The sequence below is a fragment of the Cyprinus carpio genome, chromosome B3 (genome assembly GCF_018340385.1).
Source record: "Cyprinus carpio isolate SPL01 chromosome B3, ASM1834038v1, whole genome shotgun sequence".
NCBI classification, from domain to species: Eukaryota; Metazoa; Chordata; class Actinopteri; order Cypriniformes; family Cyprinidae; genus Cyprinus; species Cyprinus carpio.
Window position 1 is genome coordinate 25,974,413 of NC_056599.1, and position 25,832 is coordinate 26,000,244.

The window sequence follows — 25,832 nt, forward strand, 5'->3', positions numbered from 1 at the left end:
TTTCCAGCAACCAGGCTTTTAGTTTCTAATCTAATTTCCCTTCTGTAAGCACACCGACATGACAAGCAGATTTATGCGTTTTGGATATACATGAGATGTTTACTACAGAAATATAGAATGTTTTAGGATGTTTTCACAGTTTTCAAATGACTTTGCAACACAATCAATACAGGAATTTAGGTTATTGACAGGTTATAATTACAATTCATAGCAGAAGAGTAAACCCTCACTTTACACAAGATCACAAACACTAAAACAGGGAGAAAAGAAAAAAACATAACACACACAAACACTCACATTTAGGGAGTGCATATACAAACACACAAAACCTCTCTTGCTTCCATAGCTCACAGGTTCAGTGAGATCTGGATTCTGTCATTACATGGTCATGTGTTCTGGAAGTACATAAGAAATATCATCCCAAGGATGGCGGTACAAACCCTGCTTCAGCCGCTTCTGGTCCAGATAATGACCTGCATAAAAAGAGAGAAGGTTGTTTAAATAACATTATTTCATAACAGACACGTCAGATATAGATCTCTCTCTCTCTCTCTCTCTCTCTCTCTCTCTCTCTCACACACATACACACCTATGAATCCCATGCTGCGTCCCAACACAAAGATCCCATTCAGTGCTCCAATCTCCACAAACTCATCCGCCTCATCGCTGCACAACAGAAAGAAAGACAAGTGTTTGAGAGATCAGTGTTATTTTTGCTACCATTTACGTGAACACTCAACTTTGCCAGTGTTTTTGGTTGTTAACTATAGAAAATAATTTTCATTAATTGAAATAAAACTGAAATGAAGTAAAATATTAATATTAGACAGGAAAAAAAACATGAGATATTGTCTTGGCAGGTAACTGAAATAATTTTAAGTTTTAAGAGAGAGATATATATATATATATAATTAAAAGAATAATATAAAATATAAAAATAAACACTGATTCAAAATATAAAAATACAATGATATTTATTAATATAAATTATATATTTAATTAAAATAAATAAATATAAGTAATAACACTATCCTTTACACATCTTCTTCTTCAGTTTTACCTACCGAGTAAAGCCGCCACAGTTTCTCAGCAGGTCCACAAATGCCACTCCAATGAAACCATCAACATTCAGGATAAGGTTTGGTTTCTGATAAAGAGAAACATTTTATCAGATAAAAAAAAAGAAAAAAAAAAAGGAAAAGAAAAGATGACTATATTTTAATGTTCAATTCTCGCCATTAACTACAACTTTTGCATCAAAAAACACTTAATCTTCTGCTTAATTATAGTTAGTAAGGTAGTTGTTGAGTTTAGAATAGGGATGTAGAATATGATAATGCAGAATATGTCTCTTATAAGTACTAATAAACAGCCAATATGTTAATAGTCATGCTATTAAGCAAGTAGTTGATAATGATAATTGGCCCTACACTAAAGCGTTACCAAAAAAAGCCCATATACTTGAATTTTCATCTTGCCACAAACAGTGTTCACTACATTAAATTAAGATTATCTAAATGTATTCATTGACATTTATTCATAGCTGTTGCTTTTAGCAAACACATATCTGTCTCACTGTTCTGTTTCTCTTAGTTTCCTTTTGAAGCTGCAGTCACATTTACGGTTGTATGGCGAATTTTCATGGAGGAAATCAATAGTCGTTTCAATAGGAATCAATGCATTCAGAAATTTGAATGGGATCCAAGACACAGGCAAGTGTTTGTACCTTTGAGGTGGTGATCTTCTCCACCTCCAGAGCATAGTCCAGCAGCTGAGTGGCAGGGAAGTGCTGCTTCACAAAGTCTTTGAGGATCTGTACCCGCATGTCGGGATTATTGATCTGAAAAAGTTAATTCATCAGTAAAGCCAGCAGAACAATGTGTGAGAAGCAGTGTGAAATTACAATATTTAACACGTTTTTGAAGACTTTAGATTTTTGTGTGTTTTTGTACTCACCGATTTCACCCTGTGTCCGATGCCCATAATGAGTTTGCCATCTTTCTTCATTTTGTTGACAAACTCCATCGGCAGCATGCCGCTGTCGAACGCCTTGCTGAACTGCTTAGCAGCTGCATCCAGGGCGCCTCCAAAACGGTCCCCCTAAACACAAACAGAGCCAGTGATGAAACGCTGCTCTTCTGGTGCTACTCAGACTGAACTGTGGGAAAGTCTGTAGTTTTCGTACGATGGTGAGCAGTCCTGAGGTCAGGCTGGAGATCAGGTCTTTGCCAGCACGCGCACACACTATGGTGTTATGAGCTCCAGAAACAGCAGGGCCGTGATCCGCCGTCACCATCAGACACATCTCGATGAACTGACAAGCATAGCGCGGAAGCCTGAAACACGTGAATTATGTGAAAATTATAAAAGACTGAATAATATAGGTAAAACAAAACAGCAGCACTTTTCAAAACACAGAGAGAAAGGCATCCTCTGGAGCCCGAGCAGTCGAGGGTGCCTCCCACCCCAATCTCATACTTGATAACAGCATAACTTATAAAATCATATATTAAATAAAATCTTTATATATTAGCATTTTTAAAATTATTTCTTTATATTTAATTATTACAATCAGTAATATGAATAATAATAAAATTAGAGCTATCAGTCGATTACAATGTTACATATAATTAATTACATGTGTCGATTAATTAATCACAAGTTACATTTGGCTGTGAAAATACCCCCAAAAGATTATTTAAAGCCATTTTTGTGTTAAATGAGAACGTATTAAGTAGACATTACAAATAGTAGCTTTAGAAAGAAATATTTTTATTTGATTCAACATACAATGTATTACACAAACGTTTAGGCTACAGTACAACAGCCTAACATAAACTATGGAACATAAAAGAAGATAATTTGAGAATCATCTCAGATTTTTTGCATTCATGCAGTGGAAGTCATTGGTAACCAAAACAGCTTTGTTACCAACAGTCTTCAAAATACCTTCTTTTATGTTGCATAAAAGAATGCAAGTCATTCAGGTTTGAGTAAATGATGACAATTTATATTATTTGGGTGAACTATCCCTTTAAATCCACCCCCCCCCTTTATTTTTTTTTTATGAAATAATACCCTAAAACTGCCAGCAGGTGGCAGTAACTGTCTTTATGAGTCATTAATTCATTCGATTTGTTCAAATGGCTGATTCATTCAGGAATGAAGCAAACGAATGATTGGGTCTTTGAATCATTGATTCACCTGATTCGTTCAAAATGCGATTCATTCAGAAACTAAGCACCTCTGTGTTGCTCAGAGACGCTCAACAATTTTGCCATGGCTTGTTGGCAAAACTGAACAAACACAGACAATATTTAAATAATTTAATCTATATCTTTATTTAATATTTTAACAAGATAACTTACATACAGAACTGTTGTATAAAATCACATTTAAACTTGCGATATTCGGGACAAAATCAGCACTTGTGTGATATCGCTTATCATACGAGACAAATCTCATACAGGAGTATTTTTGCCCCAATATCTTGTATTTTTGATGGAATCTGTGAGCTCTTTGATCCAACCATAGACAGCAAGGGTCCTTACACAATCAACGTCCAGAAACGTAGCAAGGAGATCGGTAAAATAATTGATGTGACACCAGTGGTTCAACCGTAATACTACAAAGCCAAGAGAATACTTTTTGTGCGCAAAAGAAAAAAATAACGACTTTATTCAACAATTCGTCTCCTCCGTGTCTCCCTAGCACCATTTTGGATAGTATCCACTGAACTCAAACAGCGTTTGCTGTTCTGTGTCAGCTGCATTACACGGATAAGTCTTCTACGTTACGGCTGAACCCCTGATGTCACGTGGATTATTTTATTTATCTGTTTTTTTTTCTGTGTTTCTTGGTGTAGTGTTTGTTAGTTTGCTTTCTGTCTATGGGAGGATCGGTGTGATATTTGATTTAAAATATCTTTATTTGTGTTCCGAAGATGAATGGAGGTCTTATGGGTTTGGAATGACATGAGGGTGATTAATTAATGACAGAATTTTCATTTCTGGGTGAACTATCCCTTTAACTGTGTTTAAATATTTTAATCACGTTATTTTTCATAAATAATTTTTTTTATTAGTAATGGATTTTGTTGTGTGTATTGGCTTATGAGAGCATTTGGGGTGGGCCTAAGACTCCAGCAGTGCACACATTAACGCTCCCGATAAAATTATTTAGGCTAAGCATCGACATTCACAAACCACTGTCCACTGTTATTTTTTAACAGAAAAGAAAAAAATGCAACGTGCTCGTAATCACGACTTCATAAGTGGCTCTTGTGCTCTCGCTCTCAGCACAGTGGTGCGTTGTTTTATTAACTTTGTGGTTCATTACTTTATGTCGTTCTGGACGCGATAACACACGGCCCTCTTACAATATATTGCTTTACAGATCTATCACTTTTGCCACTCAGAAATGTTCACACAATGCTGCACAGTGATCTATATATAACTGAACTGCGCTCTGGCCCACCTCGTCCAACCGAGTGCAGCACGAAGTGATCACACTAGTCAAACGAACCGGGCTTTGGGGGTCAAACATGCTCGGGCACAGTTAAAATTTCCTAGTGTGAGTACACCCTTATTCACCCGCATCCCACACACTTCCTAGTGTGAGTACACCCTTATTCACCCGCATCCCACACACACGAATCTCTACCCACTCTAACCTGCTAATGTTTAAAAGTGTAGTGCTGTGATGAGTTGGGTCCTTATTTGTTTAAAGTGTTTGCAAAATTGTTGTTGTTGTTTTTTTGTTATTGTAGTACTTTGAAATGAAAAAGTGGGCAATACACTAGTTTTGAATTCATCAATTGTTATTGCACTTTTAATGTGATTATATATATATATATATATATATATATATATAGTACAGTATTAGTACAGTATTACCATTTACTACTACTACTACTAAACAAACAGTGACACGTACCTCCTCTGGAACCAGAGCAGGCCGAGGGTGCCGCCCAGCCCGATCTCAGACTTAAAGACCTCAGTAATGGGCATGCCTGCATAAATGAGCTCCTGTCCTCTCTCATCACAGATACTCGTCATGAAGGACGCCGGTTTACGGATCAGACCCAACTCCTTCAGAGAGACAACAAAAGAGATGATGCTTAACCACCAGACATACCAGAAATACTCTTGTGAGTATTTGTCTTCAAAACGTATGTAGTTCATACTCACTCGTGCCCAAGAGTAATCCATCGGCACTGTGGGTGGAGGAAGCTCTTTAGCAGGCACAATCACACCCTTGGCTACTAGATTATCATACACAGTTCTACAGGATACACAAATATGTAGTTACTAATGGCCAGGTTAAGATGTTTTATTCACAGGTACACAAAGACAACATACTTGATGACGTCTCCCAGCTCATCGAAGCTCTTGGGCACAAAGGCTCCTGCCTCTTCCAGAGCTTTGTTCTTAGCCACTGCAGTCTCCGACTCCTGGTTAGCACAAGCTCCAGCGTGGCCAAACTGGACCTAAACACAAAAAGCAGGATACAATCAATTAATTCAGCTATTAGCATTTGAAATAAGTTAAACTCATATTAGTTGCTTAAATAAGTCTTTTGGACACATTATAAGCAATGCAACCGCTTGTGCACCTCAGATGAGAACAGGGTGGCGCAGGTTCCTATGCACCAGCAGACCACAGGTTTGGTGATCCTGCCTTCTTTAATGCCTTTGCATATCCTGTACTCTTCATTTCCTCCAATCTATGAGCAAAGAGAAGACCCATGAGTGCAATGTATTTTATAGTGACTGTAAACGTCACAAATGGCTCACTCACCTCTCCGAGCACAACAATCATTTTGACTCCGGGTGTGTCCTGATACCTCCAAACGTGATCCATGAACACAGAGCCTGGATACCTGCAGGAAGGACATACCCCACAGGTTTAAACTCGCACACAAATTGTTTACAATGCATCAAACCATATGCAGTATTAAAGAGACATTGACTTGAACACACACCTGTCTCCTCCGATGGCAACCCCTTCATAAACTCCGTCTGTAGTGCGTGAGATGATGTTATTGAGCTCGTTGGACATTCCACCAGAGCGGGAGACGTAGGCCACACTGCCCGGCCTGTACAGCTTAGATGCCAGGATGTTATCCAGCATCCCACCCGTATTACCGATCTTAAAACAGCCTGGTTTAATACCGCCGACCTACATCACATGCACACACACACACACACACACACACACACACACACACACACACACACACACACCACAGACAAAATTAATTAATTAATAATATCAAATTATAGAATTATGAATTCAAATAAATCTTATTTTTATATTATATATATATATATATATATGACAACATTTAATCATAAGTATAATTTTACATGCATTTTATAACTAATAAAAAATAATTTAATTCTGTATTTTTATTCTAAAATGTATACAGTTAATAAATACATATTTAATAATAACTATTATTATAAGATATTATTAAATAACTAATAAGACAAAATAATGTAATATTTATTATTATTATTATTGAAAATGATAATTTCTAATTCTAATGTCATACATGATGAATTTTTCATAAAATAAATTTTTAGTTTAATATAACATATATTAATAGTAATAATAAATAATATTTTTATGCACTGTAGAATTAAGTTTTTTTTTTCTCTGATATATATTTATGTGTATATATATATATATTTATATGCACTGTAGAATATACGTTTTATTATCCTATATATGTGTAGTAGATAGATAGATAGATAGTGTGATAGATAGGCACACATATATATAGTACAATATAAAATTTTTAGGTATTTAATGATTAATATTAATAATTTTGAGGTATTTCATGATTAATATTTAGCATTTCAAGGGATTTAATTTATACAATATTAATATAATATATTTTATTATATAAATATAATTGTATTCATTTAGCAGATACTTTTATCCAAAGCGACTTGGGAATTGGGACAATTGGGAATACATCAAGCAATTCATCTTAACGAGGCAAAGACTCAGGAAGTGCTCATAATACCAAGTTTCAAGCATTGTTCAATTAAACATAAAATCTATTTTTAGTTTTATATAACAAAGTGCTAATAGTAATAGTAATAAAGTTTTATATAACAAATGCTAATAGTAATAATAATAATAATAATAATAATAATTTTATATGCACTGTAGAATTAATAGTTTTTTTTAATTCTCCAATGTATATAAAGTAGAATTTAACATTATTAGTTATTTAATGAATTAATATATTATTAATATATTATATGATTAATATGAATATGGATATTATATTCATATAATACAATAATATTAAATAAATATAATATTTGATTATTTTGTATAATAATTGTTTTATTTGTTTCATTGGCATTTAGAGGGCACACAAACCTACCAATATTCCAAACAATTTGTCCTCCAAGCATACACACACAGCTGCATATACAGTTATCCAACAGAAAGGCAGTTTGGAGTCATACCGTTGCAGGACCAATGATAGTGACTCCCTTCTCCTCTGCCATTTTGATGATCTTGCGAGTCAAAGCCTCTGGAATCCCCTCAGCTATGATCGCTATAGTGCGGATCTGCATATAAAAAAACACATGAACAGATGAACAATCAGACAACATTGATTTGTAAACATTTCAGGAATGGTTCACAGCACTTTAGAGTCGTATAGAGTGAGCAGATGCTGATCTCAGACCTGTGCGTACTGCATGGTCTCTATGGTGCTGTCGTAGGCAGAGCGCAGGGAGGCAAAACTGATGAGCACATCTACTTCTGGATGTTTCTTCATTGCATCGGCCATGTTCTTATAGACCGGCAGCAGGATCTCCTTATGACCCCAATAAAACTTCTGCTTATGGTCTCCACTGATTAGAATAGAATAATGTGTTTTAGGATTAAATATGCATATGTGTGATGTAGGGACAGTCAATCTAGGGAAAACTGAGATTAATACCACAGAAGTAAATTCAATTCAAAAGTTCCCTTCCCTAGACATCACTCTATAATGACAACTGTCCCATACTAAAGTTTTAAATGTAAGATAAGACTCACGTGAAGGGGTAAACCATGGCTGCTACTGACGGCTCCTGACGAGAGCACACATAATCGAAGTCCAGCATGCCCTGCACTGCACGCGTCTGCATCCCCCACACTATAGCCTTGGTGTGGTCACTGAACAGAGTGGTGCTTTTGGCTACAGAGGTTAAAGAGAGAAGGACAAAGAGAAACAACAGATGGAGGAAAGGAGGGAAAATATATTCATGAAAGCAATGCTTTTAGTACATTGTCATTAACCAAATTTGGTTACACTTTATTTTAGGGTGTCCTTGTTACAATATAATTATATGTTTGAGCACCGAGTAATATTAGTTAGCTACTTGTACTTACTATATGGTTAGAGTTAGGATTAGTGTTAGTCTTAGGGTTACTTGCATGTAATTATGCATAATCTGTTGTTATTATAATAGTAAGTACATGTAACTTGTGTAACAAGAACACCATAGAATAGTGTTACCTCAAATTTTTGCATTTCTTGTTATCAACTAAATGTTATGAGAAAATACCATTTATGCAGAACACAGAATATATGCATAATAGGCTTTATAATACTGAATTAATCTAAACAGGGCTGAAAACTTAATTCAACAGAGGACAGAGCCTTTTAAAGCCCTGATACTTTACTATTTATAAGCCTCACTTGAAGGATTGTGCCATCCATATTTTAAAAATCAGAAGCCACTGGACTCAATTGTAAAATATAGAAATTAGTTGTAGAAATTAACAGAACACACTGCGAAAAAAAACAATATATTCAATAAATAGTTTAATGTTTAGTAATATGCCACGGTTTCCATGCAATGTCACATTAATACAGGGGTATTTACAAAGTGACCATGACCATATGTTTCCCCAACATGCCCTGGCATGCCTATCCACCTTTTTCTTCCTGTAAAAATGGGCGTGGCCATTTGTAATTTTTATGGGTCTAGCTTCCGGTCACATCTGCGTCCAGCTATTTTTAGCTGTTTTGATGCTTGATATTATTTTAATGCATTATCTTAACTATAAACACCCTGGTTTGTAGTGCACACATTTTTACCGTTTACTGCACATAGTTATTCCTCTCATTATTTCATTATAGCAGCTAATGAACCGGAAGTCTTGCCCATAGGCTTACTACTTCCACGTTGAAAAAGGTGTATAGTGTCCAGGTTTTGGCTTTGTGTTCCCATTGACATGCTCTCTACAGTCCTCATACCTTTTATGCATATGTATTTGCATTGCTTTGAGCATTTTCTGTAGATTCCACCTTCTCTCATGCCATAATTGGTCGATTATGTACAATGCCTGCATGCTATTGATCAAACTGCTATTTGGTCACTTGCAGCAAGAACGAAAAGAGTAGGAAAACAACGCCAAAAACCCAGACATTTTAGTCAATTTACAAATCCTATCCAGGACATGTTCAGGAAAAAGATGTGTGGGCACCCTGTATTATCTTTGTGTCAATGACTGATGGGCCTGTAGGAGGCGCACCAGCCTACCATAAATCTATTCTGTTACTGTGATTATTGTCTGCTTGCGGGAGTGTGATCCCATTTGCACCAACCTGGAGGATGTCCAGCACAAGTCTTTTGAGCTGATGAGTTTTCTGCTACAGTTTTGACCTCAGAGAAAGAGGCCGATCTGGAGGAGGCGGGAGTCTGGGAGCAAGAGAGAGAGCAGTAGTAAGAAATGTTTTCAGTCTTTATAGTGACACTTACAGTCCAGTACGAGCAGCACATTAAGACGAGATCTCTAAAAGCAGTGGAGAAAGACTCAACAATAAGAAACTACTCTTCACTGAAAGCCCTGGATCATCTAATGGCATGCTTGAGGCTCTGAGAGGTTTTTAATGCAAGCACACTTAAAGTAAGACACACACACACACACACACACACACACACACACATACACAGACACAGACAGACACACACACACACACATACACAGACACACACTCACTGTGGTACCACCGCTAGTGTTGAGAAGGAAGTTAGCGGTGTGGGCGGCAACACGAGGCTGTGTGGCGATTGGACGATGACCTAGTGCCATTCCAACAATGGCAGTCATGTGGGTTTCAGTGCCAAAAACATGAATGGGGATACCAGTGGTCTTTCCTGCACACACACACAGAAACAAAAGACATGAACATGAGATCAAGTCTCGAAGCTTTGACTTTATTTACACTTACAAATGTGCACATGCACAAACTCACCAACTTCCCCCATCACTCTTAAACCTTCCTGGTAGTTTGGGCCGCCACGACGCACAAATATAGTGACCTCATGCTCTTTCAGAGGGTTCTGGTAATCTTTGATAGCTCTGACGATACCCTGATTACATACAAAACAGCCAAACAAACACAAAGTGTGTGTTACAAAACACTGACCTGTGCTAATGCAGATAGATGGCACAAGTCCACATGCACAAGATGAGGGACTCTATGATCTAACCTTGAATGTTGCCGCTACGTTAGTGAAGTTGGCAATGCTGCCTCCAATGATCAGGACTTTACCTACACAACAGAAAAGAACAGTGACACATTAGATACCGCAGACACTATATACATAGAGCAGTGATTCTTCACTTAGGGGCACTTCTGCCTATTTTAAGTTTTCAAATCAACAACTTCAGCATGCAGACTCGTTCAGGTAAGTTTCAGGTAACATTTATCACGTGCCATGGAATATGATCATGGCCTTGATTAAGCCATCAGTAGATATTACCACACACAGCACATCAAAAATCATCCTACAGTACATTATAGTCATGATCTCTTTCACTTTCTTGTTGAAAAAAGGGTTAAGACTTGAGATTGTCAACAAAAGTTAGCTACCAATCTAGTAACTTTAAATTAAAAAAAAAAAGTTTCTGAATTAAAATTGTTTGGTAATCACAACAGTATTGATGCTAATAAATACTTCTTAATAATATAATAATAATGATGATAATAATAATAATAATAATTAGTATTATTATTAATATTATTTTAATAACAAATCAGAAATATTTCTATATAAATAGAAATGTAATATACATTTCTTATATAAAGACAGTATAAAAAAAATCTGGGTCTGGGACAAACCAAAAATGAACAACTTATTATTTATTAAATTATTTTCCACTAGTATTTCGTGATGAAGTGTAAAAGATTTTACACATTTAAAAAAAAACAAAAAAAAAAACACACTTCAAAATCATTTTATGTGAAAGACTAATAAAGAAAGTTGGACTTTACGACTGTGGTGGACGTACCATCGGGGTGCTTCTCACGGGTCATGAGGGAAAGGATGGTCTTGGCATAGTCGTATGTTTGTTGCTCACTCGGAGCACCTGAATACTCTCCGTAATTGGCCAGCTCATTGACTCCGCCCAGATCACAGATTGTGTCACTATGAGTGAGGAAAAATACAATACTGTATGTTAAACTATTTGCTCTTATTTCAGGAATATTTCTGACTGAAATCCTAATGATATCCCAACATTAGGAAATACAGGAAATAGAGCAAGTCAGTATCATCCAGTAAATCTAGCATCCGTTTTATTTGTCTTTGTTTACGGGCATTAAATAGGAAACCATTTGGTTTCTTGATCCTCTGCTCAACTCTCAAGAGGACAGCACATACACATCCTAATTAGTCTCACAATGCTTTCTCTCGCTCCATCTCCTCCCTCCATCAGGGAGAAGGACAGATGCAGCAGTGAAAGATAAACCTCTAGATAACTGTTATCAAGCTTGGATGGGTAATGTCATTTAGCTCGGAGTCTGGCTCTTACAGGTATCTGCTTCATCTCTTAGTTCACGAAGCACAAGAGTTCTGCTCATTACACCAGCATCTTCCTTCAAACTGTCTCTTACTATGAATTCCATATTACAAGCTACTCTTAAGAGTTAGGATTTCATTTAGAAATGACTCACCCTCACGTTGTTACAAATCTGGAGGACTTTCTTTCTTTCTGTGGAGCACAAAGATCTTTTGAACAATGTCTTAGTGTTTTTGTCCAAACAATGAAAGTCAATGAGGTCCAGTGTTGCTTTGGACCCCACTGACTTTCACTGTCTGGATAAAAACCGTTGAAACATTTCAAAGTATCTTCTGTGTTCTGCAGAAGAAATAAAGTCCTACAGATTTGGAATGACATGAGGGTGCATAAATAACTGAATCTTTTATTTGTGGATGAAATATCCCTGTAAATTTAAAATTACAACAAAAATGAACATTACCCCATGATTTACTCACCTTTAAGCCATCCTAGGTATATGTGACTTTCTTCTTTCAGACAAATGCAATCAGAGTTATATTAAGAAATATCCTGGTTCTACCAAGCTTTATAATTGCATTAAATGGGAGCCGAGATTTTAAAGCCCAAAAAAGTACATTCATACATCATTAAAATTCAAATGCAATCAGAGTTATATTAAGAAATGACCTTCTGAAGTGAATCGTTTCGTTTTTATATCCATATTTAAAACTTAAAGAATCTGTAAACTATATTTTGTTCACGTGTTCAGATGGGAGCGTCATCTGATTAGTAGTACTGAATCAGAGGTGATTAGTGACGAATGTGGAAGCGCTGACGAGAGATAGCAAAACAAAATAACACTCACGAATTAAAAGCACAAATCAAACGAAAAAAAAACGTTTCAGAGGATTTCAATATAAGCCAAGAGGAGACTTGGTTTATTAACTTTGCTTCTGGTGCCGTGGGGGAGCACTTTTTATGATTCTGGATGCTATTTTTTTTTGATGGATGGATGCACTTTTTCGTCACTGCCATTCTAAAGCTTGGAAGAGCCTGGGAATTTTTTAAATATAACTCAGATTGTATTTGTCTGAAAGAAGAAAGTCATATATACCTAGTATGGCTTGAGGGAGAGTAAATCATGGGGTAATTTTTATTTCTAGGTGAACTATCCCTTTAAACAGTTAACACTGAGAGTTAACATTCATACATCATATGTAAGCTAGACTAACTCGTGAGTGACAGGTACCTGTAGACGACAGAAGCTCCGCCCCCTGCCACCATAGTCCAGATCCGTCCGCGGGGGTTCAGGAGAGTCAGTTTGAGGCTGGCGCCACTCTTCGCATCTAGATCCGCTATGTATGCCTCCTACAGGAATGTTATGAAAAGGTTTGTGTACTGTACCTCACATCAGTGGCTTAAGACAAAATCTGCTGTTTGATGTCTAAACAAATATTTTTTATTTCCAATAAAGCTAGGTTTGGTTCAAATGACATGGTAAATAAAAACAAATCTACTGATCTACTAGTAAAATGCCATCATAAGAGGAATACAATTCATATAAACGAAGCAGAAACTCATTAGCTTCTGGTGTGCAGACACCGTAAATGGAAACATCATAAAATGGCTTGTGGACTGTGTGTTGACCAAATATTTAATGAAGCCAACACTCCTCCCTGTCCAACCCTGGACCAACAACCAATTACAGCAGCACATCTGACAGAAGGCAAAAGAGTGTACCATAGGTTATTTATTAATACACCAACTCTGATTTTATTCCAGTCTGTTAAAACAGCTAGTGTATCTGTGTGTGTGTTACCAATTAAACCAGCCTTCTGTCCTAAAAACATACTGCCAGCAATGACGCAGCGCAGAAGACACATCACTCTCTCTCTCTACATGACTTATCACTGTAACGGTGTCTGTGTTTGGTGAATGAATGATTTATGAAAGACTGCCTCTAATTTATTATTAAATCATATTCTTTAGAAGAAGTAAAAGTAAGCAAACGCAGCAGAAACAGAACCACAAGTGTCCTCTGATGAATCAACAAAACAGTGATAAAGGCAGGGAGTTCCTTCCTGTTCCTTGTTAATACTTAGATGTCATCTGTCACTGTATCACTGAAAACATACAATATTATCCAACAAAATACACATCTGTATGTGATTTTTATTGTTACCTCAGGATAGGCCTCTCTGCCGAAGGGAGGGGGAAACTCCACATCACCCCACTTGGCTTTACACAAGTAATCGGCTGTGGCATCGATTTTAGCAGCCATGTCCAGCACATACACTCCATCCTTAGTGACCACTGACAGAGAGAAAGAGAGCGTTTGTTCATCCCAGTTTCAACTTCTGTCACTTTGCATTTTTTGCCTGCCTTAGGGCGATAATGAAATGTACATTTCCACTGAATCCTTTATTTAAATCTCACAGTTACTAAATGCTTTGGGTTGTGCTGTGGAAATGTTGAGGTACACATGATGTTTCAAGTGCTTCAACATTCTGATTCTTATTGGCATACAGTATATGATTCTTGAGTCATGCATTCCACTGGATGACTATGCGGTTTTGTGTTGTTGTTGATTTTTTTTTAAAGTGAAATACTATGAGAAACTCATGCAGACAGAGTGTATTTTCTAACAGACTGAGAACACGTGAAATGATAAAAATTAGATTTATATTAACAAAAACACAAACAGGAACATCAAAGGAAGTTAGAAACAGTAACATGCCGTAGGGCACATAGGGATTATTAATTAGTGCCCTATGAAACATCCCCAGTCACCATCAAACAGCATCCATGTTAATTAATTAGCCTTAGTTTTCTCAAATTAAATCTTTCCTCAAAACATTCTATGATGTTATTTTGATACCGAGTTTGAGCACAGATCAACCTTCAATTATGAAGGAAAATAAGCAAATAGTGTCAAAATAAGATTTGTTCTGTCATCTAAAAGTAATGAGCAAGTAGAACTTTTACTGCCTTGTAAATAACTGGAAGTGGTTTGTCTTTGGTCTCCCCAGAGTAAATCAGCAGTGCCAAGACACTGGGAAGAACTGAATCAGAAGTGCACAGTTGACGTCATCTATAATCAGCCGAGGTGGGATGGGCTGCTTTTGTGACTTACCAAGAGGGTTGATCTCCAAGTACGTAAAGTACAAGTCTTCATACAGGTTAAACAATCCCACCAGGAAACTAGTCAACATCCTGCAGAAATTAAAAAAAAAAAAAAACATCTTTATGTAATATTCTGTTAACAGAATATTATTGTTACATTAAATATTATGAATGTGATAAACGGACAAAAATGAAGTAGTTTAGTTTCATCTCATCCCTGACTTCACACTTGTTTAAAAGATGTTTAGATACACAAGTGTTTAAAGGCCTGGGGTTCATAAGACTTTTTTTTTTTAAATGTTTTGGAAAGACTTTAAGTTCAAAGAGGCTGCATTTATTATTTATATCGAAAGCACAGTGAAATAGACATATTTTGTAACATCACTGATGATCCATGCCAAAACTATAAAAAAAAAAAAAAAAAAAAAAAAAAGAGTATCAAAAGGAAAAAAAAAAAAGATTAAAAACATTTTTTTCAGTACTGACTGTAATGAACAGTAATGACACGGGATTAAACGACAGAACTGGTTACTGGTGTGAGCCGGAACAGCTGGTGTTTGCGGTAATGAGGGAAAACGTGAGGGAGGAGAAAGTGAGAGAATCATCCGTCATCCAGCACATAAAACAAACAACAAAAACTGTGATGTCCATAGTCCGGAGAACACAAATTATACACGAGAAATGCCAGGGAGACTGAATCACTGGAGGAAGGGGGAGAACTCTTGGGATGACAGTAAATCAGTAAATACACTGAAAGATGACAAAAGGAGATCTAGGAAGGGAAAAAATATCTTTTATGCCAGAATATTTGTGAGAGGGAGTTGCATGTTGTTTTTCAAGCTGTAATCTTCATAAAAACGTCTGTGTGCATACGTGTCTGACTGGGAATAAGAGAGGGAGAGGAAGAATAAAAGAGATGGATGAATAGAAATAGAGGTGTGGATGCTGGCCAATGCAGCCAAACCCGTCTCCTCATCAGTCTCAGTGTTAGCCAAGACGGTGAGACCAGGCAGAACAAGGTATCAGTGTATGTGTGCCATCAAAAAGACAGACCGGGTTTATAGACGTGAACTGAATAATACTGGGGGGTGAGAGGAGACGGGGAACGGGGAAAGATTTCATTTGTGTAATGGATTAAAGTGCCCTCAACTACTGGTGGCACAGCTGAGAGCACCTCGTTTGCTTGTTTGTCCTCCCTTACTCTCCATCGGTCTCATTTTTTTGCTCACTGTTATCCTGTCTTGATATGTAGCAAGAACAAGAACTGCCTGCAGCATCTTACGTACGGAGATGCAGAAGTGACCCTCAAGGGGCGCAGTTAAATTATGGCTATATTTCCCCTAGAGATGTCTTTATATGGCAAACGAAGTTGAATCAGCATGTAGCATAAAAAGCGAGTTTCTATACAGATTTTAAATCTTGATTCTGATGAACAACTGACAGAAAAGACATTTGCAGACCGGCATAAAGAAGTGCAATCACCTCAGAACAACACAAAAAGGCTAAATAAACTATACAAAAACTATAGAGGAGTGTACTATTTAACAACATGTAATATTTGTTTGTTTGTTTTGATTGTCTGACTCACTCTTTCTTCTCTGCAGGGGCGTGTGTGAGGAGCTGACTCTTGAGTGTGTCCGCACTGATCTTCTCATCCACTCCCACCAGGAGCTTCAGGGCTTTAGAGTCCACGTCTCCTACATCCACACCTCCTTCATGATGGAAGAGCATGTAATCTCCTTCACGTGTGGCATAGATACAGACGTAAAACTCCTCCTCCTGAGGGAAAGTCACAATTCAGCAATGTTACATCTCCCTTCCTCGTTTTTGCACAAGCAATGTCTCGGATAGTAATTAGGGTTGCTGCAATAGACGGTGTGGACGGTTTTACCGGTGTGAAGCCGCAACACCGGTTACGTCACTTGTCCACTGTGACACCGCCCCCACCGTCGTTTTTGATTTTTTATAGTAATAAAAATAATTTAGTTCAGTTAGAGAACAGACACTATGTGGCTGCTCAATGCAGCGTGCCGACAGTCGCATGAGGAGAAGCTGACAAGAGATTTGTGTACCTAAACTTTGTGTAAGTTATTTGTTATTTTATATTAGGCATATAGCATGGTGTATTTTTATTAATTTTGTTCCACATTGGATTTTGTTGCTTGAATTGAATTCAAGCAATTGACGCCAAATTGCCACTAATTTAAAAGTGAAAGTAAAATGCGCACAGTGCTTTTAAACCATTTAAAAGCGAAGTAAAGAGAAGAAAGAGGGAAAACTCAAACAAACTAAAAACAAACAACTGCTTGACGCCGAATTTCCGCTAATTTGAAAATGAAATTTTACAAGCTATTTAAAAAAAAAAAGGGAAGCGAGGAAAAGAGGGGGAACTACCCCCCACCCCACTCACGGTGGTACCGGTATTACCGGTGTTGTCACACGTTGATTAACTGGTGGGAAAATTTCCTCATAGTCACAACCCTAGTAGTAATCCATTAACATACATTATCATAATCATTTTACAACATTTAAACATTACAACTTCTACTACAAAAAAATACATTATCAACAAAATTGTTAATAATAATAATAATAATAATAGCTATAGAATTATTGCTATTATTATTATTATTATTATTATTAATAATTTAACAAAAATTCTGCATCTAACAATTTTATATAATACTATATTATTTTACTCATTTATTGGAATAATTTAATAATATTAATAATAATAGTAATAATAATAATAATAATAATATTATTATATAAACTTATTGAAAAATAATTCTGCATCTAACAAATTTTGAATATACTATATTATTTTACTTGTTTATTGGAGTAATATATAGATAATAATAATAATTATTATAACAACAACAACAACAATAGCTGTAGAATTATTATTATCATTAATTAAACAATAATTCTGCATATATTATTTAATATATTATTTTACTCTATTATTAATATTAATAATAATAATAATAATAATAATAATAATAATTCCAATTAGAAAATAATGAAATATAATAAAATGTATGTTAGATCCAATTATTTAATTGCAGCTTATAATATATAATAATAATAATAATAATAATAATAATAATAATAATACTGCAGCTTTTATTATTATTATTATTATTATTATTATAAACCACAAATAAGCCATGTCATTCATGTACACAGTAGATTACATTTATTGAACGGGCTCACCTGTTTGTGGGCTACAAAAGGCTCAATCAGGAAGTTTTTGAGGATGCCTTTAGCCTTCCCCACCTGAGAGACAGAGAGATGTTCATTGAAAAAGATTATGTTTGTATAAGGCTTTCCATAAGAGTTAACCGTCAGTCTGAATCTAAAAGCTTCTCCTAATGAAAAACACAATGAAAAGGGAATTGTGTAAGAGGCAGAAGAAAAGGAGGCCAGAGATGGAAAGGAGGAGGTAGAGAAGTGTTCATACAGTCTAAAGGCTTGTGTTGAGCACCAGTGACTGGACCTCAGTGTTCAGGGACTCGCTGAGAAAACTGAACGATTTGACAAGCAGAGCTGCAAGCCAAACACGCACGCACACATGCACGCGCACACACACACACACAAAATCTCATTTGTGCTGCAGTCAAAACAGCAGACCAAAAGGCCAGTTGATATAAATAAGCTAGTAAGAAAGAGGAAGGCGAGGTGACACTTCAAAGAGAGAGAGAGTGAAAAATAAAGAAATGACAAGGTGAGAAAACAATGAAACACTCCTTTGAAAGTGGGAGAGCGCACAGAAACTATGGCCAGCCTAGCAGACGAAAGAGAGAGAGACCTCGCAGAAATAACCTACAATAAATATGTGCAGCATGGGACAACAAAACACAAAAATATTATAAGAAGAAAAGAGTAATGTCTGTCTTTTTCTCAGCAGTATGTTTCTGGCCCTCAGGCAATGTTGTATGCAGGGGCATGACATTTAATATATTGGGTTACATAAACTGCAAACATGCAGAACAGAAAATGTGCACACAGCAAATGCAATGTACACATTTCCAAAGGGATAATGCCAGTGAAACTAAAGCGAACATTACCATTGTGTCCTTCATAAGGCGGGGTTTGAGCCATTCCTTCACACCCTCCAGATCCAGGTTCACACCCACCAGTCCCAGCTTTCCTCTGCGCTTGATCAGCTGATCTGGCTTAACAACCAACCGCTGGACAGAAACATGAAAAACACCAAAACAATCAAACTCATATCGATTATAATTTATAATGTTAAGCATTGTACTATTGCAAAAACAACAACGAATGAAAAATAATGGGAGTTTAAGCAGTTTTGTCAAGAACCAAGGTTAAAAATGACTTGTTTGAAACAGACTACGAGATCTGGAATGGTCTGAATTTTCATTTCAACTTTTCTTTGTTTTAAAATGGTAAAAACCTCAAAAAGTTTAAATGAACATGGTCTCAGGCTTTTGGAGTCCACTGTGTGTTATATAAAACTGCACTTCCTTATTCATTTTTAGAAACACAAACAGTAGGCAGGAGGATGATCAAAAGACATGTTATGATTTCCTAATTAAGCCGATCTCTATATAACGGTCTCAGTCACTGTCTAAAGATAAAGGGAGGGGACAGACAGAGACATGAGTCATATCTAATATCATTATACCCTCTGGCTCCTCCATAAAGGTGATTAAGAGTGCTTTTTCAGCAGAAACTGTCGCTGTACTGTCATTTGAGAAATTCTGCTACACTCACTTTAGCTCCATTAATTGATGTGCTATTCATGCAGCATACTAATGAACACCACCCTCTCCCTCCAACATCCTCAGTATCTCTCTATACCACTTCTTTCACTCATTTACCCCTCAGCAGACTCGCCCTTATAAATCTAACTGGTTGAAACCGCTGGTAGTAGTAAAACGGTGCTTTTATTGGATTATTCACGAATCATTCAGAGAAACTATTCTGCTAATAATGACAAACATTATCACAAACTCAATTTAAAACCTATGCATACAGTACACTGTATTTGTATTTATGTAATGCAATAATGTTTTTTTACATTTGATACTGATTGTTTATATTTTAGGAACTATTTTATAAATATGATTAAATGTAACTTTATTTGAAGAATATTTTTTGTAAATTCATAATATACAGAATGTATAAAAAGTAATAAACACATAAAAAAATATACATAATAAATAATAAAAAAAAACATTAATAACCCCCATGAAAATTCAAAGACTTCCGATTATTGTGGCAAACAAGTAGACTAAATCATTGTATAGAGATTAAACCAAGTGATACCAATGTCCACATTGCAACAGAGTTTGTAACTGTGTCGAAGACTAATTCCACCTGCACTATTTTTTTATTATTGACCTCATAGGCACAAGTCATCTTTGGTCACTGTGCTGAAGTTTCACCTCAAGCCAAGATGTGACCCCAGATCCATTATTTCCAGCAGCTGTCTTACCTCCGTCAGTAGCCAGGGGTGATCCTGAACCAGTCGCTCCCAGTCGGTTTCTGCCGTCACGTTAGCATAACGAAAGCGGTTCTGTACAGCGGCTGTAGTGCAAATGTGCTTGTAAAGAAGTTCTTTCCCCGTCTGCTCAGAGATGGCTTTGGCTGACATGGTGCTCGATGACTAAAGCACTGCAGAGAAACATTAAACATCAGACAGTCACTTGAGAGCAATAAATAAACAGCACCTATTAAAATGACTAAAGACTAAATAAATAAATAAGGCTATATAAAATACATACATAGATACATAAAATAAATTAATTAAAAATAGTTAATAAATAATACTTTTTTTGTGACACATTTTGTTATCGTGGTTCAAAAGGCCATACAATAGAAGATAGATTTACAAGTTACTGACCTTTGCACAAGAAAAAAAAAAAAAAGTATAAAAGGGTCTAAAGTTTTTAGTATCTATTTATTGTACAATACATAAAATAAATACATGAAGCCAAGTTACTTCATCCATTCTGCATTAACCAGGAAACGGACCAGGAAGTTAAATGGATGAGTGAAACTAACACCCCTGATAAACATTTAAATTACACAGTGCTTACATTTAAATAGCATGCTGAAGACACGGAAACAAATATTTTGCAGAAACCACAATTTTCCATGCATTTTCTCTCGCTATATTACATTTCTCTTTGTTTATCTGCTGGTTTCTCTCTCTCTCGCTCTCTCTCTCCCTTAACCCTGAATCAGGAAAGGCAGCTAAAAATAGGCTTGATGCTCATTCTGATTTGATTAGCCCTGGACTTCGTGCTGTGCATGAGAGCAACATCCAATTGCAGTCTGACTAACACATGATAGAAGGGCAATCAGTTATGAACAGCAAGAATCAGCTGAGCTCTCTTAAACCTAAAGAAAACCCATCCAGACAGACAGTACAGTATGAGGTACAGACACTGTTTTTACAACCAATTTCACCAAATCTTAGTAAACCAATTTGAGCTTGAAGTTATTATTTCCATTCTCTCCATCAACAGTGACTCAGTGGAAAACTCTCATACATGAGTGCATTTGTGACTGGCAGGCTGAGGTCGCATTCAGATGACATCACCGCCGCCTGTCTGAACCCTGGCGGGACGTGCAGTGGAACGAGAGTGACAAGCTGTCAGTGGGGTCCACATAACCCGTCTTTGTTTAAAAAAGACAAGATAAACCAGTTGGCAGAGAATGACAAGAACCAACTATCTCAATCTGTATTCAACACCATACTGTGTGTAGGCTGAAACAACACAGACAACATGAAGAACCAAAATACACTACCATTCAAAAGATTTATTTATTTTTCGTTGTTTTTGTTGTTGTTAAAAAGAAATTACTACTTTTATTTAACAAGACCACTTTCAATAAATCAAAAATGACAATAATAATGATGATGCACATTTCAAATAAATGTTCTATTCATCAAAGAATCCTTACAAAAATTGATCACGTTTTCCACAAAAAATATTAAGCAGCACAAATGTTTTCAACATTGATAGTAATAAGAAATGTTTCTTGAGCAGCAAATCAGCATATTAGAATGATTTCTATTTGATCATGTGACACTAGAAACTGTTCTTTCAAAAAAAGTTCTGAAGAAGTTTTCAAAAGAAGAAAAGAAATGGAAAAAAAAAAGTCCTACTGGCTCCAAATGTTTCAGTAGTGTAGGCTGTAACATTTAAAAAAAAAAAAAATTAACAAAAATTAACATCCTAAAAATTAATTAATTCATTCATTCATATCAGCAACAATGGCTATATTTTTATGGCAAGTGGATTAAACTACTTTAAAACACAACATTAGATTAAGAATGTTGCTAAAAATCCTAATTTTTTTTTTCTCCAGATTTCCATTTTAAAAACATCTATAAAACTGTTAAACATTAAAATTTTAAATCACTGCCTTCTGTAAACATCCCAAAAAAGGCCTGAGAAACGTTATTGATTTGTGGATAAAATTACTAAGTAATACAAATTAAGAATACCATTTAATCTTCCTTATGCACCTTGAAAATGGTCTCACTCCTCTTCTGCAATAAGAATTAATGCAGACACATGTGACGAGGAGCACAGAGTGTTCAATTACTGTAGAAGACAGTCCAGTCCTTGACCCGGCAATTTACTAATGAAGAGAGAGAGGAGCGCACCACCCCCGCGCCCTCCCTGCACATCACCCACCCTACTCACTAGAGTGCTGTACATGCACAGAGTGAAAAGAAAACATTGCATTCAAAGACTTCTGTATTTAGCATTGTTCTGATAAAAAGACAGAAAAACAAAAACACAACATCTTAACACACACAATGCTGTATTAGTGTACATCAGGGTTTGACATCCAGCATCAACGCAAACATCGGCTAGCAGGAAGTGATCGCACTGGCCAAACTGCACTCACAGACCAGTGATGTAAAATAAGTTAAGCACATTACCAGAGAAAACCCATACAACTTGTGAAATCAACACCAATTTGGTCAAAAAAACAAACAAACAAAAAAAGGATCCATAATTCACACCCTAAAATTGGTCTTTAAAATGCTCATACACTGTCAAAACTTTTTCAAAGTAAATAAAAAATAAAGGAGTGTGTATTTTTGGAGTACACTCTAAATTAAAAATTGCAGGTTTAATTCAATGTGTTATTTGCAATTATTTGTGAAATTTACCAATATCTAAGTGAAAATAGTGTACACAAATTGTTTTTAACGACTAGCCTTGAGGTCTACTGATTCACATCTCTTACAAAATTTCCTACTGTGACCACTGCATGAAGAAAAACACCATACAGAAACACTGTTTCACCACTAAAGCGGCAGTAACTATCCATTAACCAATTTGATCAAAACAAGAAATTACACTAGAATTCTGACAGCTTACACTGACTGACAAAGATACCATAATAACTTCTTACTGTTTTGGGATAGTAACAATAACTACTGACAAGAAACAAAGGTTAAAATGGTAAATTATTGTAAGATGTATAAGCAAAGAGAAAAAACTAGCCGTGTATCTCTAGATTGAGTAGATAGTCTCAGTTACATTAATGGACGTGTCATGTACTTTCCTGTAATACCGATAGTGCTCCAGAGGGTTTTATTAGTATTGATCCTAGTGCACACAGAATTACCAGTGACCTGATCTGACCCCATTCACAATGGTACGGTGATGGTAATACTGCTGTACTTTTCAGTAAGTGCTGGCCAGTTGCATGCACACACGCTCATTCTGCACTGCACAGCTGGTTAAGGACTTGTGCGTGACACTAGTAGTGATGCAACTGATTTATAACTGCGTTTTGCTCGCTCACAAAACAGCAGCAGTATCATTCATCACATCGGAGGTATGCGAGGAGGAGCAGGGGGTTTGACAGTAAAGACATTGATCTTATTATTACACTCCTAACCCAACACATTTATCTGATTCAAAGGTGTATTAGAACTGTTACATCTGAATAACGCCAAAGACCAAACTGCAGTGTTTATGATAATCTTATTTCTATCCTCACTGATCTCTTTGATCTAATGCATGGATGGATCTTCATTATTTAAGCACAAGCTTATATAATGCTTCATCCAAAACATGATTGACTTTCAGTGTCACTAGTAATTATTTACAAAACACAAATGCTAATCCCTTTGCTATTAGTAACTATAACAATGGAACAGTTAATTGATATTACTGTGATGGTGACTTGTAGCAAGAGAATAAGTACAAGTAATGCACATGTAGCTAAGTGATTAGTCACAACTGCAATATACAGTACACTGGTGACTAACTGAATAGCTTCTCTCACTAATGAAAATAGTAGCAGTGTGTGCAAGTGCCACATTTAATTTATAGCAACGTGTAAAAGCAAAAAATTATACTGGTCACAATTTAATTACATACAAAAAAAACTATTAGTCAAATAAAATAAACACTAGAAAGTTAAGGAATACGTTTAAACGGCCTGCCATTCATGACAAACATCTCGTCTCCAGTCTAGACTCTAATTAACTAAAGGAAATGAGCTGAATTTAATTCATTAGTTTTAATGCTTCTTGCGTGTTCTGTTTTGTTTTGTTTCTGAAGAACACAGCACGCAGTACACTTCCGTGTACGTGAACGGTGTTAACGAAGCCATTCATTCATTCATTTAAATCACAGACCAGCAGAACCTGTCTCTGTACGGGTCTCTCATGACTGACATTCACCATCAAAATTACAACAAATATAGTTAAGCTGCGCTAGAGGTCCTCACCCTGATCTATACAGTCAGTGTTTTGAGCAAAAAGAGCTGTGTCACTGTACGCTTTATACTCTCTGTGTCTTATATTTCGCTGTACGTTACTTGCAAATGAGAGACTGTTTTCAATACCCACTGTTTGTATTTACTAGCACGCTGAGGTTTTGAGCCACTTACCGGTCTATGTACTCTTAATGACAGCAGGTTATGCCCTTTCAGGGAGTTGCTAGCGCACTGAGTCTGTCTGAGAGAGTTGACAGGCGAGATACGGTCGCAGGAGACACTTTTTCTTCCAGACAGAGAGCGTGGCTGCTCCCTTCCTCGCTATGCGCTCAGCTTTTCCTGTTTTCTCTACGCAGACATCTGACGATGGCCTTGGCTGATCTCTTCGGTCTCTGATTGGCTCTCGCCATCCACTGTGATGCGAGGCCACGCCCACTCGAACAGTGAATAACTCATCGGACCAGCGTTTCTGCCTCGTCCAGCCAATCAGGCTGCGTCAGCGCGCGTTTAGCAACGCGCCTCGAATGAACCCCATTAAGGACGGAAAATGAGGCAATGTGGGCTGAGTTTTGGAAGTGGCGATTTCTAAAATTAATTGTCACAATCATTTGTGACCCTGGACCACAAAACCAGTCATAAGGGTCAATTTATCAAAATTTAGATTTATACATCATTTGAAAGCTGAATAAATCATGTATGTGTATTTGTTAGGGTAGGACAATATCTGGCTGAGATACAACTATTTGAAAATCTGGAATATGGGGGTGCAAAAATATCTAAATATTGAGTAAATCGCCTTTAAAATTGTCCAAATTATCCTTAGCAATGCACATTACTAATCAAAAATAAGGTTTTTGATATATTAACGGTAGGGAATTTACTAAATATCTTCATGGAACATGATTTTTTGGCATAAAAGAAAACTCGATAATTTTGACCCATACAGTGTATTGTTTCTAAATATACCCGTGTTACTTATGACTGGTTTTGTGCTCCAGGGTCACATTTCTTTTTTGCCAGACAAGTAAACAATCATTGCTAGAAATTGCACCATACTCTTAGGCCATGCCGCACAGTCTGGTCACAACTGAAAGTCACAATGTAATAATTTGAGTATTTAATTTATAATCACTTTACTAGGGCTTAGCAACAAGAGTGACACTTTGAATATTACAAGAAGTA

The 25,832-nt window shown here is 36.4% G+C and overlaps 1 protein-coding gene across 1 annotated transcript; it reads right to left on the bottom strand.

The window, feature by feature from the left end:
* On the bottom strand, positions 1-25,006 carry LOC109057370 (ATP-citrate synthase). The gene is made up of 28 exons (XM_042720450.1): positions 24,825-25,006; positions 20,389-20,567; positions 18,995-19,117; positions 18,141-18,203; positions 16,513-16,703; positions 14,935-15,014; positions 13,984-14,114; positions 13,051-13,169; positions 11,313-11,449; positions 10,511-10,572; positions 10,273-10,390; positions 10,020-10,174; positions 9,625-9,718; positions 8,067-8,208; positions 7,711-7,879; positions 7,487-7,591; positions 5,983-6,179; positions 5,799-5,880; positions 5,614-5,724; positions 5,361-5,488; positions 5,190-5,283; positions 4,936-5,090; positions 2,186-2,336; positions 1,957-2,100; positions 1,727-1,840; positions 1,065-1,147; positions 590-666; positions 1-473 (listed from the first exon to the last, which is right to left on the bottom strand). Exons 2-28 carry the CDS (start codon positions 20,545-20,547, stop codon positions 379-381), a joined length of 3,279 nt encoding a protein of 1,092 aa, XP_042576384.1. The 5' UTR covers positions 20,548-20,567; positions 24,825-25,006; the 3' UTR covers positions 1-378.
* Positions 25,007-25,832: the final 826 nt, after the last annotated feature.

What these genes read in the sequence shown, in the direction of transcription:
- LOC109057370 (XM_042720450.1), bottom strand. Translation starts at nt 20,547, where the DNA reads ATGTCAGCCAAAGCCATCTCTGAGCAGACGGGGAAAGAACTTCTTTAC. An exon ending in TTGTGCTGGACATCCTCCAG is followed by an intron (nt 8,209 to 9,624) that starts GTTGGTGCAAAT and finishes TAACCTCTGTAG; the next exon opens with CCAAAAGCACCACTCTGTTC. An exon ending in AGACCATGCAGTACGCACAG is followed by an intron (nt 7,592 to 7,710) that starts GTCTGAGATCAG and finishes TTTTATATGCAG; the next exon opens with ATCCGCACTATAGCGATCAT.